At 39.7% G+C, this 16,612-nt stretch overlaps 1 protein-coding gene across 3 annotated transcripts in view; it reads right to left on the bottom strand.

The window, feature by feature from the left end:
- Nucleotides 1-7,771: 7,771 nt before the first annotated feature.
- LOC118393161 (leucine-rich repeat transmembrane neuronal protein 4) overlaps nt 7,772-16,612 on the bottom strand; it is a 78,381-nt gene continuing 69,540 nt past the window's right edge. The window contains exon 3 of one of the 3 annotated variants that reach the window (XM_035785540.1): nt 7,772-9,755. In XM_035785540.1, the coding sequence (XP_035641433.1) occupies nt 9,531-9,755 (225 nt within the window). In that variant the 3' untranslated portion in view covers nt 7,772-9,530. The remainder of the gene's footprint in view (nt 9,756-16,612) is intronic. The other 2 variants (XM_035785541.2, XR_004827500.1) reach the window with 2 other exon arrangements.

Below are 16,612 nucleotides of genomic sequence, written 5' to 3' on the forward strand. Positions count from 1 at the left end.
GGGTGAATAGTTATGCATGCTCAAGTTCTGTTTTTTTGTCTTATTTCTTGTCTGTTTCACAATAAACAATATGCTGTATCTTCAACGTGGTAGGCATGTTGTGTAAATCAAATGATACAATTAAAATAGATTTTGGGGGGGGTTGTAAGGCAACAAAATAGGAAAAATGCCAAGGGGGTGAATACTTCCACAAGCCACTGTATTACCTTCATTTAAGTAGGCAATTCAGTTAAGAACAAATTCTTAATTTACAATGACGGCATACCATGACCAAACCCTACCCTAACGACGCTGAGCCAATTGTCACCCACCCTATGGGACTCCTGATCACCACCGGTTGTGATACAGCCCGGGATCGAGTCTATGGTGATGCCTCTAGCACTGAGATGCAGTGCCTTAGACCGCTGCGCCACTCGGGAGCCCAAAAGTATATACTGTATTCTATTCTGTATTTTTGTCAATGCCACAACATTTTTTATCTAATATTTATATATTCCTTAAATCCGTTCTTTTACTTTTAGATTTGTGTGTATTGTTGTGAATTGTTAGATACTACTGCACTGCTGGAGCTAGGAACACAAGGATTTCGCTACACCCACAATAACATCTGCTAAATATGTGTATGTGACCAATACGATTTGATTTGTACTTTGCTCCGTTCATCTTTCCCTCGATCCTGACTAGTTTCCCAGTCCCTGCCGCTGAAAAACATCCCCACAGCATGATGTTGCCACTACCATGTTTCACCATAGGGATGGTGCCAGGTTTCCTCCAGATGTGACGCTTGGCATTCATCAGACCAGAGAATCTTGTTTCTCCTCCTCTGGAGGAACTCTGGAGCTCTGTCAGGGTGACCATCAGGTTCTTGGTCATCTCCCTGACCAAGGCCAATCTCACCTGATTGCCCTGTTTGGCCAGACAGCCGAGTCTAGGAAGAGTCTTCGTGGTTCCAAACTTCTTCCATTTAAGAATGATGGAGGCCACTGTGTTCTTGGGGACCATCAATGCTGCAGAAATGTTTTGGTACCCTTCCCCAGATCTGTGCCTCAACACAATCCTGCCTCGGAGCTCTACGGACAATTCCTTCCACCTCATGGCTTGGTTATTGCTCTGACATGTACAGTACTTTCAACTGTTGGACCTTATATAGACAGGTGTGTATCTTTCCAAATCATGTCCAATCAATTGAATTTATCACAGGTGGACTCCAATCAAGTTGTTGTAGAAACATCTTAATGATGATCAATGGAACCAGGATGACCCTGAGCTCAATTTCAGGTCTCATAGCAAAGGGTCTGATAAGTTATATAAATAAGGTGTTTCTGTTTTATCATTTTAATAAATTTGCTAAAATTTCTAAAAACCTGTTTTTGCTTTGTCATTATGAGGTATTATTTTTGTTTTGTTTTAATCAATTTTATAAGGCTGTAGTGTAACACAATATGGAAAAAGGATGTGTTCTCTTTTGAGAAAGACTGCAGCTCTATGTTTCCTCAGCCTTCAGCAAGGGCAATGAGGCGGGATCTGCTCCATATTTTACATAGGCATTATACGCCACTCCTGACAAATGCATTTCATCAGTCAGCTTTGCTAATTTCACATAGATCATGCTACAGTTCATTTATAGTACAAATCTCAAATTATGAAATAGTGTGGGGCAGTTCTGTGACCTGACAACATGTCCTGTTTATATTCTCTTATTTTATCGTCCAAACTGCCCATGAGTGTGTGGTGAGGCAACTCTGAGGACGTGAGGCTGTAATTCAGACTAAGAACTCTGTCGTGGGCTTGCCTTGAGCTGCTACTCTTTTAATGGTGCAGAAAAAAAACTAATTTAGAACCTCCAGTCTTGCTGAGCACACAATCTAACTTAGAGTTGCCTAAGGAGGATGCTTGTCATCAACAGAGGTACAAAAAAACTAATTTAGGTACAAAATAACTAATTTAGAACCTCCAGTCTTGCTGAGCACACAATCTAACTTACAATTGCCTAAGGAGGATGCTTGTCATCAACAGAGGAACAATATCCAATACCTGCTAAAAAAGTGTTTGATTAAACAATCTCTTCCCCCCCCTAAGTTTGAATCCTTCAATTTATTTAGATTTTTTTTTTACCTTCATTTAACTAGGTGTAGTAACTTGACAAGGAATGCCCACACACATTTCTATATTACTTTCCTTCCTTTTTAGTTAAACCTAAGAAATAAAAGGTGTACAGCCATGTACAAACAGTACCAATACAGAAAACCGATACAGTCCACTCAACATGTGATAGAGTTGCCTTGTACAGATCCGACTCAGGGTGATAACCTCATCAAAGGGAAAAGGTCACAGTCAATGAGAATGCCAATAATAACCATGCACACATGAATAGCAATAATACTATACTACAGGTAAGTACAATACATATTCAATGTGTTAGGTTCTTATTTTTCTGAGTAAATAACCCACCGACACTAGAGAACTTTAACCAAGTTTATTCTTCCCAAAGGTTCTGTACAGCTGAAAACAGACAGCTAAAGATTTCAGACTTCGCAGTTTATATGCATCCTACTTAAGACACTCCCCTTTCTCTCCAATCCTTACATTTTATGGCTCTACAGGAAGCTAATAAAGAGGGTAACAGGATTCCAAACATTTATTACTCTCTTAAAAGAATCTGTCCTCACCTCAAGACCTCAACCCCTCTTTCATCTAATACACAGATGTCCATCTGTCTCCCCTGTATCAACACATCGCTCTCCTCTCCTCCATCAAACACATTCCAAAGCCTTCTTCTTTCGTCTGAGAACCATTAACTTTGAACATAACCCAGTCTCTTTCATTCACTATCATTCATTTAATATCTCAATGTTCAAAGTTTAGCACATTCCAACAAATGTAATTATTTAAATAGTATCCACACTATGACACTTCTCCCCCTTAATTTCAATCCCCCATGTAAGGAAAGAACACACGGTTAACCAGTCAACCACATCAGTGTTTTCTTTTCTCTTCTTCACAACACTTGAGAACTTCTGCTATTGTTACTGTAAATGTAAACAAAAAACAAAAAATATGACAATCCTTATTTCTGTTCAACTAGGTCTGCTGCTCCAAATAAACACTAACACCACAAGACTCTCAGTCTCAACTACAGAGCTAGTCTTTCAGGAGGCTTGTGACTAGACTAATCTGCGCAGTACTCCTCATGTGCTACAAGACACAGGTAAGGCGTGTCCCAGTGGAGCTGCGTCTGAGGGCATAGGAGCCAGAAATTCCATAACCCTTTGCAGGAACCACTGAATGACCCTGTTCCTCAGATACTGTTTCCTGTGGGGTTTCAACTTGTATACTAACCACATGCAGCTGTTTGCAAGTAACATGTTTGTTACTTGCAGCCGCTCCAACTCATCCTCCACTTTCTTTTTCATGCCGTAAGGCACTGTCCTGGGCTTGAAAAAGCAAGGCTCGGCCTGAGGATCCACAAACAGCTTAACTGCAGTGCCCTGCAGTGTTCCCAGTTCATCTTTGAAAATCTCAGGGTACTTTTGAATGGCATCCTCAGTCACTCGTGTGTGTGATTTCTCTCACCCCAGTTCAGTTGTATTTTGGTGAGCCAATCACCTAGTAAACTAGGCCCATTCCTTTTCACCACCAGGAGCCATGTTGTATGCAATGTCCACCTCTAGAGCACCCAGCAATGGTATGCTCTCCCTGCTGTGCGTACCAAGTCTGATCCCTGCCGGTGTGAAGGCGGAAGCCTGTTTTGAGCCTCACATTTGTTTTTAGGTATCCTCACTGATAACAGAGTCAAAAGCCCCGTGTCCATCTCCATCCTCAACTGTTTTCCATCTACCTCCACTGTAGCATAGATGGGCTCTGCGTGGGGCTCACTCACATTAAACATGTTGTAGGAACAATGCTCTTCCTCCTCCTCTGTGCTCTCTCGGTAATGTGCTGCTGACAGTGACTTCTTTGCTGTGAACTTTCCCTGTCCAGTCTGCCCACCCTCTGGCTTGCTCCCAGGACCCCTGCATTTTTTTAGCTAAGTGTCCCTTTTTCTTGCAATTGTGACAGACCATATCCGGGTTCCCCCACATTTCCACTGCCGCCTCTTTTGTCACCTGATGCACTGTACCACTTCCACTGTTGGGACTATGTCCTCTAACATAGCCCCAAACTCACAATGGTTCGAGAGTTCACGTAATTCAGCAACAACGTTAGCAACAGACTGACCTGTTTTCCAAAAATGGCAGTTAAACTTGAACCTCTGGACAATCACTGAAGGCTTTGGATTGTGGCGAGTCTGAACGAGAGCAGCTAGATCCACAAAAGGAATTTCTCTCCGTCTCCGTGGTGTAGCCAAATTCCTCATTAGATTTGAGGTTTTAGCCCCACACACACTCAAAAGAATAGAGCCCTGCTTAGGCTCATCTGTAATTCCATTTGCCAAAGTAAAGTGTCCCAACCTTTCCACATATTCTGTCCAGTCCTCGTTCTCTTCCACAAAGTCAGTGATAGTCCCAAACATTGCCATTATAACGGCAACTTGTTCTTTGTCCTCGTTAGTGATTTTCACTTGCTGCTGATTGTCACTGTCAGCGTTTCCCTCCAGCGGTGGCTGCTCTCAGTCGCTCATTAAGCTAGCTAGCTAACTGACTACCTCCACTGTTTCTTAGCTAGCTAGTGCATCGCCATGTAGATTTATATGTTTTATCCTCATTGCCAAAAAGATGTAGTAACTTGATAAGGAATGCCCACAAGCATTTTTATATTACTTTCCTTTATTTTCAACCTAAAAAAATAAAAGGTGTACAACCATGTACAAACGGTACCAATACAGCAAAACGATACAGCCCACTCAACATATGATAGAGTCGCCTTGTACAGATCCAACTCTGGATGATGACCTCATCAAAGGGGAAGGTCACGGTCAATGCCAATAATTACCATGCACACATGAATAGCAATCATACTATACTTCAGGTAAGTACAATACATATTCAATGTAATTATGTATATAGTGTCCACGCTATAACACTAGGCAGGTCAGCTAAAATCAAATTATTATGTACAATGCCGGCCTACCAAAAGGCAAAAGACCTGCGGGGATGTGGGCTGGGATTTTTTTTATTTATTAATCAAATATAGGACAAAACGCACATCATGACAAGAGAGACACCACAACACTAAATATAAAGAGAGGCCGAAGACAACAAAGACATCACCCAAACAGTCAACAAATAGACATGCTCCATCATTAGAAATGAGTCAGTGCCATGGTACACATGATATTTCCACTGTGTGAAAATGGAACAATATGGGGGGAAACAAGGGACAGAGAGTAAAAAATAGAATCAATGATCTTATCTTTCATTGTGTTACACATCTTCTCATACTGCTATTTTGCTTTGAGATTCCATCATTTACAGTTCTTCATTGAACACTGATTCGGTGTATGATATGAGGAATCACCTCATTCTTAGCCTTTGTAGAGAATAAGACTGAATATATAAAACCATGGGATGAGGTAGCTTACCCTTGACCCTGCAAACCAAGGCCAAGACAGAGGACTGCTTTAGAGAAAAAAAACACCACCTGCTGAGAGGATAGAGGAGTTTAAAAATAAACTGGGTGCAGGACAGACGCCATACTGGGTTTGTTCTGTCTGGAATGGCAAAGGTAATCTGAAAGTGTTGGCATAGCAGTCCCAAAACATCCCAAGGGAAATCAGGAGCTTTCACAGCTGCCCTGCCAGCCTGCTTGAAGTCTTAACACAACTCCAAGATGACAATACCCAGTACACAGGAACAAAGAAAGGGGCAAAGAAAAACTGAAGACCACTGTACTGAAGCACTACTTCATCTGTTACTGCCACGTCATCTAATCTCTTTGTTTACAAGATGTTAGTTATGTCATTTGCATGATACAAAGGACAAACAAAATAAAGGGGATTAAAAATCACAGATGCCACAACTGTAATTCTAAGAAGCACAAGATAAGTAGGCTACTGCAGAGATATACTGGATGGGAATGTGTGTCTTATAATGTAGGCCATGCAACTAAATGTACCTTCTGTTCTGGGAAAAAAATATTTATTCAAAAATTGTGTAGGATTTTAAATTGCTTAACAGGAAACAGAGTGTTGGCCTAGATTTCAGATTCTATGTACATTCATGCTGACATGTTTCTAAAATGTTAAACACTTCCACAGGCCTTGTACAAATCTGATCATCTGTGCAAGCCTGCACAAAATGTGTCTATGAATGCATCCTTAATGCACCTGTATTGGAGGTCACTCTTGGTTAGTGCACCATTTAAATGTAAAACCTTTTTGTCCCTTTTTCAAAAGGGTCAAGGCCTATTCTTCACCATCAGGAGTGAAGACAGGCTTCTCAGAGATGTCTCTCACACCACTGGACAATTTTCCCGAAGCAGAAACAGAAGAAAAGGACGTCCAAATGATAAAAAGTGCTGTGTGGCCTGGCTTACTTTTAATAGCTCTTAGGAGGAAGTTTAAAAAAAACTCTATCCTTCCAAGAAGATAAAAAATCAGGGTGAAGAATCTGCCTGGTCTCATAGACTAGATGTAACATAGTAAATATAAATCCAGGACACTCAAATTAGTACGTCACATTTGGTATGGTTACGTAATACAGAAGGTTACTTAAGGCAAGAAAGAAAATATGGGTGGTTGGTCGGGGTGGATGGTCAGAAGTATAACGCGAATGTCTAGCAACTCAAAGATTGCGACCTCAAATCTCATCATCGACAACTTTAGAAATGTACCTAATTAGCAACTACTTAGCATGTCAGCTAACCCTTCCACAAGCTCTTTAACCTAGCTCCTAAACTTAACCCTATCCTTAACCCTAACCCGTAGTCTAGCCACCTAGCTAACATTAGGATTTCATACATTTAGCAAATTTATAACATATTGTATGAATTGCAGTTAGTAAAATATTGTACAAATTGCAATTCATAGCATATCATATGAATTGTAATTTGTAACATACATTCGAAATGGATGATGGACATCCAAAAATGGATACATACCATAATAAACGTAACATATCATACTAATTGGAGTGTCATGGATTTACGGTTACTAAGTTACGTCTACCCTTGAGTCCAGGTAGGAAAAATAACCAACTTTTCTTGCTATTGCAGCAAACTTTGCACTTCTAAAAATTAGGTCCACAGTCAGAAAATGGAGCAAATTGAAAATGATTAAGTCTCAGAAAGAAGACAAAGACTGTTATTCTTGCATAGTCGAGAACAAAGACAAACCAGGATGTGGCAGCCTTGAAGAAAGTATTTCCGAATTTAAGACTGAGAGAATCTCATTCTTCTCTCTTGATGATAGTGGTTATGCACTGTCAATGAATATTTCCCTGGGATGGGAATAACTCAGAGGGTGAAGAATAATTGGGATATAAATGTTCTATGTATGCTATCCTGAGCATGCCACTGGATTGAGCTCAATCAGTGTATTTGATTGCTTTATAAAGTCAATAAATCCTCTTCAATACACTTTGCTTTTCATTATCTGAGTTTGAGTATGATGTGGAATGTAGTCTCCTTCCTCACCATGCACATGAAAATCTCACAATTTACAAAAGCAAACTATACTGTTTAAAAATGTGACAATTAGGTAAATGGTGTTGCATCAGTTAATAATGACTTTACTTTGTTTAAATTATTCATACATTTTTCAGATCAGTGATGCTTTGATGCAGAACATAAAAATAAAAAAAAGTTATCATTCAGCACTGTATTACTTGTGGTCAAGATTATCCCAAAACACCACACTCTCAGACATGATAAGCAGTGTAATTTCATGGTATGAAAATAAAAATTAAATCTCAGTAAATAAATGTTAAAAGTAATTTTAATGTTCACAGTAATTTTTTCTTCAATGAGCATAAAAAACATTTGGTCAGAAAATCTATTGAAATATCATTCAATCGTGTGACGACAGTTCAAGCTGATATTTTATATGGTTTAATTAACAGAAATCAAGATAACATCTTCTTCAAACAGCAAGCCAATATTGCAAGTCCTCGACTTCACAAAATGTCAGTCACACTCTCATACCCAGCCTACGAACACAAATCAGGGCATGTTCAAGTTCATCTGAACTTCAGATAAGGCTCCTCCTCTTCATGGGCAAATGGCCGTGTTTATTTGAATTGAACAAGTTCATTGGGTTTTTGTTATTACATGTGTCCTTGAAGTGGAGTATGAGTATGAACCACATCCAAATGAGGCTCCTTGATGAAATCTGTAACAGTCACAGTAGACATTGGGGAAAAGGGATACACAGATCTAATGCGTCACAGCTGGGGAGAGCAGACAGGCATCAATATTAGACAGTCTGGGTTAAGCTGTTACAACAGTTATCTCCACTATGAGTGAATTCACTGCTGATCTCTAGGTGAATGTCATTATCTGAGGTCACAAAGTCAATTAATGGTCACACTAAAATGCTTCCCTTTAAGTAACTACACATGGTATGTGAGAGACAATCCTACAATTAGATTGATGATTGACGTGACATAAATATAAAATAAATTGTCATTACATGAATCATGAAAATGCAATGATGATCATGATGAACAAATCCATATCAACACAATAACAAATATGTATTTCTGACAAGATATGTCATCTGTAGGCTACACTTGACATGAAAACAATTAGTCTATTACGCATCAACGTTTTACTTTTCATCGTGGAAACAAAAAACACAAAAAAAATGCATTATAGTAAAATGAACATAAAAATCACCAAAATAATAAAAATATTCATTAATGTACTTCTGGAAAAGAAATGTAATCTGTACACTTGACATGAAAACGGTGTGCCCATCACTTACCAGGTTTTCTCTTGTCTTTGTGGGTCATTTCATTTGAATGGCTCACTTCTTGAAATGAAATAGCTACGGGGACTGGAAAATCTGTAAGGCCTCTGACTGGCAGCATTATTAGAAAAAGCAGCATAAAACCTTTCAGCTCTGTTCGTCTTTAATTTGTTCTGCTATTCCATTGCTCACCCTACTGTTTCCCCAGATCTATTATTGCATTTTGTAGATAATTACTTACCTAAAACAGTGAAGGTGCCGAAACTGTGAGCAGCAGAGTCAATAAGTTCAATAAGAGTAATGAATCATGTCATTTTTTATATTTCTCCCCATGATGCTGGAGACCATTTTAGAAGCAGAAGGAATGTGATACTGTAACTGGACTATATTCAATTATAATGGACATCAAAGGGGCAGCTATCATGTAATATACTGTAACAGTACACTGCAATTTCCATTAATGAATATTTTCATTTTCATTAGTCAAGGTATATTCAGTGTTAGATAAATGTATTCTCTCCATTAATAACAGATTCTCCAGTCAGAATGTTCTTCCTCAGTGCAGATTTGTATCTGTTTCACTCATTATCTGCTGTGGTATACAGTACTGTAACAACACCATGCTCAGTAGCCTAGATGGAGAGGGGAGCACTGGTCTGGTCTCCCCATCTGCACAGGTCACAAGTCACTGTTGGAGGGAATGGGGGTCCGTGCGTATGAGCAAGGTGGTGGGTGCTGAGGGGAGACCAGCTGTATGACCTGTACTGCAGCCCAGTGGCCTCAGACAGCCCTGTGCCTGGGAGGGGGGCTCAAAGCCCATGTTGAGGTGCAGCGTCCCTTGGGCCTGGCAGTAATCCACTACGGGCTGTTCATACCTGTTCAACGTCAGGGCACTCAACTGCTGTGGTACCTGAGAAAACAAAGGAAAAGTAGAGGGGGACGGAGAGAGAGTAAGATAAAAAAAAGAGTGGTTTAAACATTTTCCCTCTCAACTAGAGGATGTCTTTTTACGTTAGGGTGCAAAGTGAAATAGGCTGAAGATTTACAGATAAATTGCATGCAAAAATCTGGTCTCAATCTATTTGGATAGTCCATCTGTAGCAAGGATAAGGGTTAAGGTTAGGGTTAGTAGATAGTTTGTTGAAATGTTAGTCTAGATTTTTGAGGGATGTTAGTCTGTATTTGAGGGACAGGAATGGTTTTGCGCCAACATGTGTGAGAGGAACAGTATGCAGTGTGTGTCAGTTGTATCTTCTAGTGATTGAATTAGGGATGTTGAAATGAACATCTGGCTTTATAAATCTGATCATTGCATGCAATAGTTGTGGTATAATGCATGAAATACATTTAGATCACTGAGCTCATTTGTGAAAGGTAATAACTGAATTATCTCAATCTAAACACCAAAATGACATATGTATGTGCCACATTGCATGCAGGACCAAAAACTTGCATCAATAGTAAGAGAGTACCCACTCAGCTTAACTCAATTATACGCAAGATTAAAGCCTAAAGCAAGAGTGCATACATACTTGCTTTTACTCTTTTAAATGGAATCTTGACTCCATTAAGCAGAGGACTCTTGTTACATTACAAGCGCTTGCTGATTCAAAGGCCTCTCTCTATGGTCTACAGTGCTTTGAACTATGTACAATTACACAATGGGTGGGTCTAATCCTGAATGGTGATTGGTTAAAACCGCACTCCAGCCGGTGTCTATTCCACAAACTACCACCGGCTAAATCTATAACGTTAAAATGCCCATTTACTCTGTTCCATCTGACTGCGCAATCCACTGTCTCGTCAGCCCAGACAGACAATTTATAAACTTGATCCACTATAAAAAGCATCTAGACATTATCTCACATATCTTTTACGCTAACATTTAGTCTGGACAGACAGGCAGGTAGTGTTTCTCAGTCAGTCGAAATCATGAATCAGGTGGTATCATTTTTACAAATATATACAAAGAAATGTCAATTGAAAAAAGGTCAAATGAAATTAAGTGCAGCTAGTTTGCAGTCTTTCCAGCTTCAATTTGAAGCGATTGTGTTAGCTGTGTTGTTGGCTAGCTCCTCTGAACAACAGTGTCCTGACGTCAGAAAGAGTACATTTTCTCTGCCAGGTGAAATCGCACATCATTAGCTCATTGTTATGGATGTATCCAAATAAATGTCAATAGAAAAAAAGCTTAAATAAACAAAATGCAGCTACTGTTGTTATTTTGGCTGCACTGTTTTACGTGACTGTCATTTAGCCGTAGTTGGCTAGCTAGCAAGCAAGGGATAATAATGTTGCCAGCCAGTATGGCAATAGAACATTTAGAACGAACGACTGGGTCGCTCACGTTCATAGATACAGAACAAAAAGACTGAGCAACTGGGTCGCGTCTCTGGCAACCAAACCGATAGAACGAACGACCAGCCGGCTTGGGTAGCAACCCTATACTTGTGTCGGGACTATATCTTGTCGAAGGATGAAAAAGTATGAATTAATGAATTAATTAAATTAAAAATGTCATGAAAATATGTAAATCATTATTGGAATATGTTGCTACCCCTTTGTATAAAAGTAATAATGCCCTCGAAGCCAGTGTATGGAGGATATATTGGCACGGTTTGCCGGGCCTCGACTATGTCTCGTGCCTAACAACACCTGTGCCAATATATTCTCCAAACACTAGCTTCTCTGGCATTATCACTTCATTAAAACAGATCAAATGATATTAATGTGCCATTAAATATTGAAACTAATATCACAATATTTAACTGATTCTCTTAGTAGTACATACACACATGCACACGCACGCATGCACACACACAGACACACACTCAAGTCAAACTTTAGTTGTCACATGCGCCGAATACAAGTGTAGACCTTACCGTGAAATGCTTACTTTACAAGCCCTTAACCAACAGTGCAGTTCAAGAAGAGTTAAGAAAATATTTACAAAATAAACTAAAGTAAAAAATAATAAAAAGTAACACAATAACATGACAATAACGAGGATATATACAGGGGGTACCGTTACCGAGTTTGTACATGTAGGTAGGGGTGAAGTGACTATTCACAGATAATAAACAGCAAATAGCTGCAGTGGACAAAATCAATGAAGGGGGGTCAATGTAATAGTCTGGTGGCCATTTGATTTCACACTGGAAGCACTAACAGGGACTAAACAAAATATGTTAATCATTCGAAGCAACTGTTGTACACTGCTTTTTTTCTTATTTTTACTTCGGAGGTGGTCAGCCTTCCTTTTTAAAGACGCAATCCAGTAGAACTGAGCAGTCTCACAAGGGCCCCACAACTGAATGAATCACATTATTATAGCATTGATTATCTCTACAGCTAAGCTCTCAAAACCATTTCTTTAAAAATCATACACAATTGTAAATCTGGATGTCTGGGTACTGAATATAAATACAATATCGTCTCGATTTTGAATATTTCACTGGATTACAATGGGATTTTTTTTCTATGAACTGATGGTGAAGGCTTGAGATATCTGTACTCAGAATTAGGTTATGTTGATTAAGCCGCACCTTCTTCAACTAGAAATAAAAGGCCTAAGATATACAGATATACAGTTGAGGTCGGAAGTTTACATACACTTAGGTTGGTCATTAAAACTCGTTTTTCAACCACTCCACAAATTGCGTGTTAACAAATTACAGTTGTGGCAAGTCGGTTTGAACATCTACTTTGTGCATGACACAAGTAATTTTTCCAACAATTGTTTACAGACAGATTATTTCACTTATAATTCACTGTATCACAATTCCAGTGGGTCAGAGGTTTACATACCCTATGTTGACTGTGCCTTTGAAGAGCTTGGAAAATTCCAGAAAAGGATATCATAGCCTTAGAAGCTTCTGAAACTCTCTAATTGACATAATTTGAGTCAATTGGAGGTGTACCTGTGGATGTATTTCAAGGCCTACCTTCAAACTCAGTGCCTCTTTGCTTGACATCATGGGAAAATCAAAAGAAATCAGCCAAGACCTCAGGAAAAAAATTGTAGACCTCCACAAGTCTGGTTGATCCTTGGGAGCAATTTCCAACTGCCTGAAGGTACCGCGTTCATCTGTACAAACAATAGTACGCAAGTATAAACACCATGGGACCACGCAGCCGTCATACCGCTCAGGAAGGAGATACATTCTGTCTCCTAGAGATAAACATACTTTGGTGTGAAAAGTGCAAATCAATGCCAGAACAACAGCAAAGGACCTTGTGAAGATGCTGGAGGAAATGGGTACAAAAGTATTGATTTCCACAGTAAAAATGAATCCTATATCGACATAACCTGAAAGGACGCTCAACAAGGAAGAAGCTCCAAAATTGCTCCAAAATTGGCATAAAAAAGCCAGACTACGGTTTGCAACTGCACATTGGGACAAAGATTGTACTTATTGGAGAAATGTCCTCTGATCTGATGAAACAAAAATAGAACTGTTTGGCCATAATGACCATCGTTATGTTTGGTGGAAAAAGGGGGAGGCTTGCAAGCCGAAGATCATCATCCCAACCGTGAAGCACGCAGGTGGCAGCATCATGTTGTGGGGGTGCTTTGCTGCAGGAGGGTGGGTGCACTTCACAAAGTAGATGGCATCGTGTGGAAGAAAAATGATGTAGATATATTGAAGCAACATCTCAAAATATCAGTCAGGAAGTTAAAGCTTGGTCGCCAATTGTGGCAAAATGGCTTAAGGACAACAAAGTCAAGGTATTGGAGTTGACCATCACAAAGCCCTGACCTCAATCCTATAGAAAATGTCTGGGCAGAACTGATAAAGTGTGTGCGAACAAGGAGGCCCACAAACCTGACTCTGACAAACCTGACACCAGCTCTGTCAGCAGGAATGGGCCAAAATTCACCCAATTTATTGTGGGAAGCTTGTGGAAGGCTACCCGAAACATTTGACACAAGTGAAACAAGTGATACTAACTGAGTGTAAACTTCTGACCTACTATTATTCTGACATTTCACAAAACTTAAAATAAAGTGGTGATCCTAACTGACCTAAGACAGGGAATTTTACTAGGATTAAATGTCAGGAATTGTGAAAAACTGAGTTAAAATCTATTTGGCTAAGGTGTATGTAAACTTCCAACTTCAACTGTGTACTTTACAATGTTGCTGTGGGTATCAGGACATTTATTTATAATTTCATAGCCTCCTAAATCATGTGTTTACTTTGTTTCCAGTCTTCAAGTTCCTGAACCTAGCTTGATCTTTGGGGAACATAATATTCAGAATACCCAGAATGATAATGTGTTCAGTAGGGGGTCTGTATCTATGGCTTCACACAAATTGTCAGCGGAATGACTTGTTTTAGGACAAAGTTTCCTAATTAGTGAAATTGGAGGAGGCAAATGTCTATGTGGAAACCTTTAAATTAGCTTATGGCCCTATTGTATTGAGCAAATTGCCCCGTCTCTCTGTTAACAACAGCACTAAATAAGGTGGGGGCCATAGCTTAAAACAGCTCTTTGATGGTCTCCTGTTATTTTCTAGTTTCTAATACGATTGTATTCTAGCAACTCAGCACCTGGGATTTCCCAACAGGACTGTGCACTTTTTACTAAGAGTGTTGAAATACCTGCATCTGACCAATGTTTGTGCTCCTTTGTGAGAATAGATACATTACTTTATACTGTAACAGTTTGGACGCAACTACCAGGGAGGGCTAGTGAACATACTTTGCTATCAGTTTGGCGACAAGGGCTTAAACTTGTTGCGATTGACCTAACTGATCAGAAGTCCTACATGTGTTTTGTGTTTAACTCAGTTTACAACCATAATCTGCACTCTAATCTCTATGCAGTAATGGTAAAGAACATTTTGAAACAGCATTTAGCTAAATGGGATTTAAGTTAAACCACATGACTCCTGTCCTCAAACACAACAACATTGGGACCTCTGCTCTAGGATCTATTCGAGCAATAACCAAGACAACACTGACCAGACAGTCTTTTTTTATTTGACTTTGTAATAGAGTGAGTGATTTGATGTTGTCTTATGAAAACATCATCCAGTGTACTCAGTTTGAATATCCCCTTCCCTGCACCCTTTTCTGAAATAGCATTAAATCCAGGTCTGAGTGACGAATATTTAACAAATAAAAGGCTTTTTGGCTTCCTGGTTTGATTGTCCATCCAGGTTTAATCGGGAATATTGTGAATAGCTGGCTATTATGGTGGGGGCTTTTAAAGGCATGACTCATAGGGCTAGCGTAGCCTGGGCCAACACCATGCATTAAAGGCTGAATGTTGCAGACAGAGGAGTTTGCTTCAGGCCTCCTTGACATCTTCCCTCAACAGAACGTGGTCTTCTCCTATTCACATTTGAACACTGCAAAAACATAAATAGGTCTACTCACTCTGGAAAAATCTAAATAGAACACCCTCGAAAATCCTCTCTATCTCTATTAATAGCTTTGAATATCACAGCCTGCCTCTCCTTTTTATATATCAATTTAAGACATTTAATTTCAAAGTTATTTGAGTGGGGTACCGCACATTTGTCTCCTTACATTGGCCAATAGGCTACTCTAGTCCCCTAGTACACCGAATACTATTTTCACTGGGCTTATCAAGATCTGTCCTATGTTATCATTACAAACAATATCAAATATCTAAATCCAAGCACTGGGGCGGCAGGTAGCCTAGAGGAGGTTAGAGTGTTGGGCCAGTAACCGAAAGGTTGCTGGATCAAATCCCTGAGCTGACAAGGGAAAAATATGTCGTTCTCCCCCTGAACGAGGCAGTTAACCCACTGTTCCCTGGTAGGCCGTCATTGTAAGTAAGAATTTGTTCTTAACTGACTTGCCTAGTTAAAAAAAATAATAATAATACAAGTTGCATATTGTAGGTAGGCTATAACAAGATTTGTTCTCCGAAACTCAAACATTTTGCAAATAATCTGAAAGAAGAAAAGTTTGAAGATGTATTAGTTCATGGCCCATATCCACAAAGTATCTTGGAGTAGGAGTACTGATCTAGGATCCCACCTGTCCATATAATCTTATCCATTATCCTCAACTGATCCTAGATCAGCACTCCTACTGGGATCCTTTGAGGATTCGGACCTGGGATTTCTTCACAATTCAAAATAATAACAGTTGATCATTATATAAGAAGGAAATCATATTTCTGTAGCTCCCATCCTATATGGACTTATACAAAAACCTGTCACTCATTCCCCCTTTCCCTAGTTGAAATGACAGATGTTAGAAGACAAGTGCTGAGGATACCAAAGAGAACAGGCTATAAACACTTATGTCCCTGCGCACCGCAATTAATTCCATTTTCCAAGCTATTAGGTTTGGAATGCTTATCAAAGCATTCACTCAAGTCATTCCGTCTTTGCGCTGCTCTGAATTGGGGTCAGGCTGCAAAAGAATGATTTCCCATTAGGAGACAGACAGCTGCAGCGTGCCAGCGTGGCACAGCCTCAATCTCAGCCAGCCATGGGTAGCATGAGCCCACATTGGCATATTAACAACATCCTCAGGCTGGGCTTCTCCCTATCAGCTGGATAATTCACTCAGTGGTGTATGTGGCCTGAACACTGCAGAGAGCATGGCCAGGCTGCTATTATAATCTCTGGCCATTACATGGGCACTTAATGGCATACTAATGACCCAAGGGCCTTTTCTCCACTGCTTGCTTTCCATAGATAGAGAGTATAATGAAATTAAGGTGGTCTAATTAGAAAGATGATAAAGCTTGACTCGGCATAGGACAAGAATGACCACAGAG

The sequence above is a fragment of the Oncorhynchus keta genome, chromosome 14 (genome assembly GCF_023373465.1).
Source record: "Oncorhynchus keta strain PuntledgeMale-10-30-2019 chromosome 14, Oket_V2, whole genome shotgun sequence".
NCBI classification, from domain to species: Eukaryota; Metazoa; Chordata; class Actinopteri; order Salmoniformes; family Salmonidae; genus Oncorhynchus; species Oncorhynchus keta.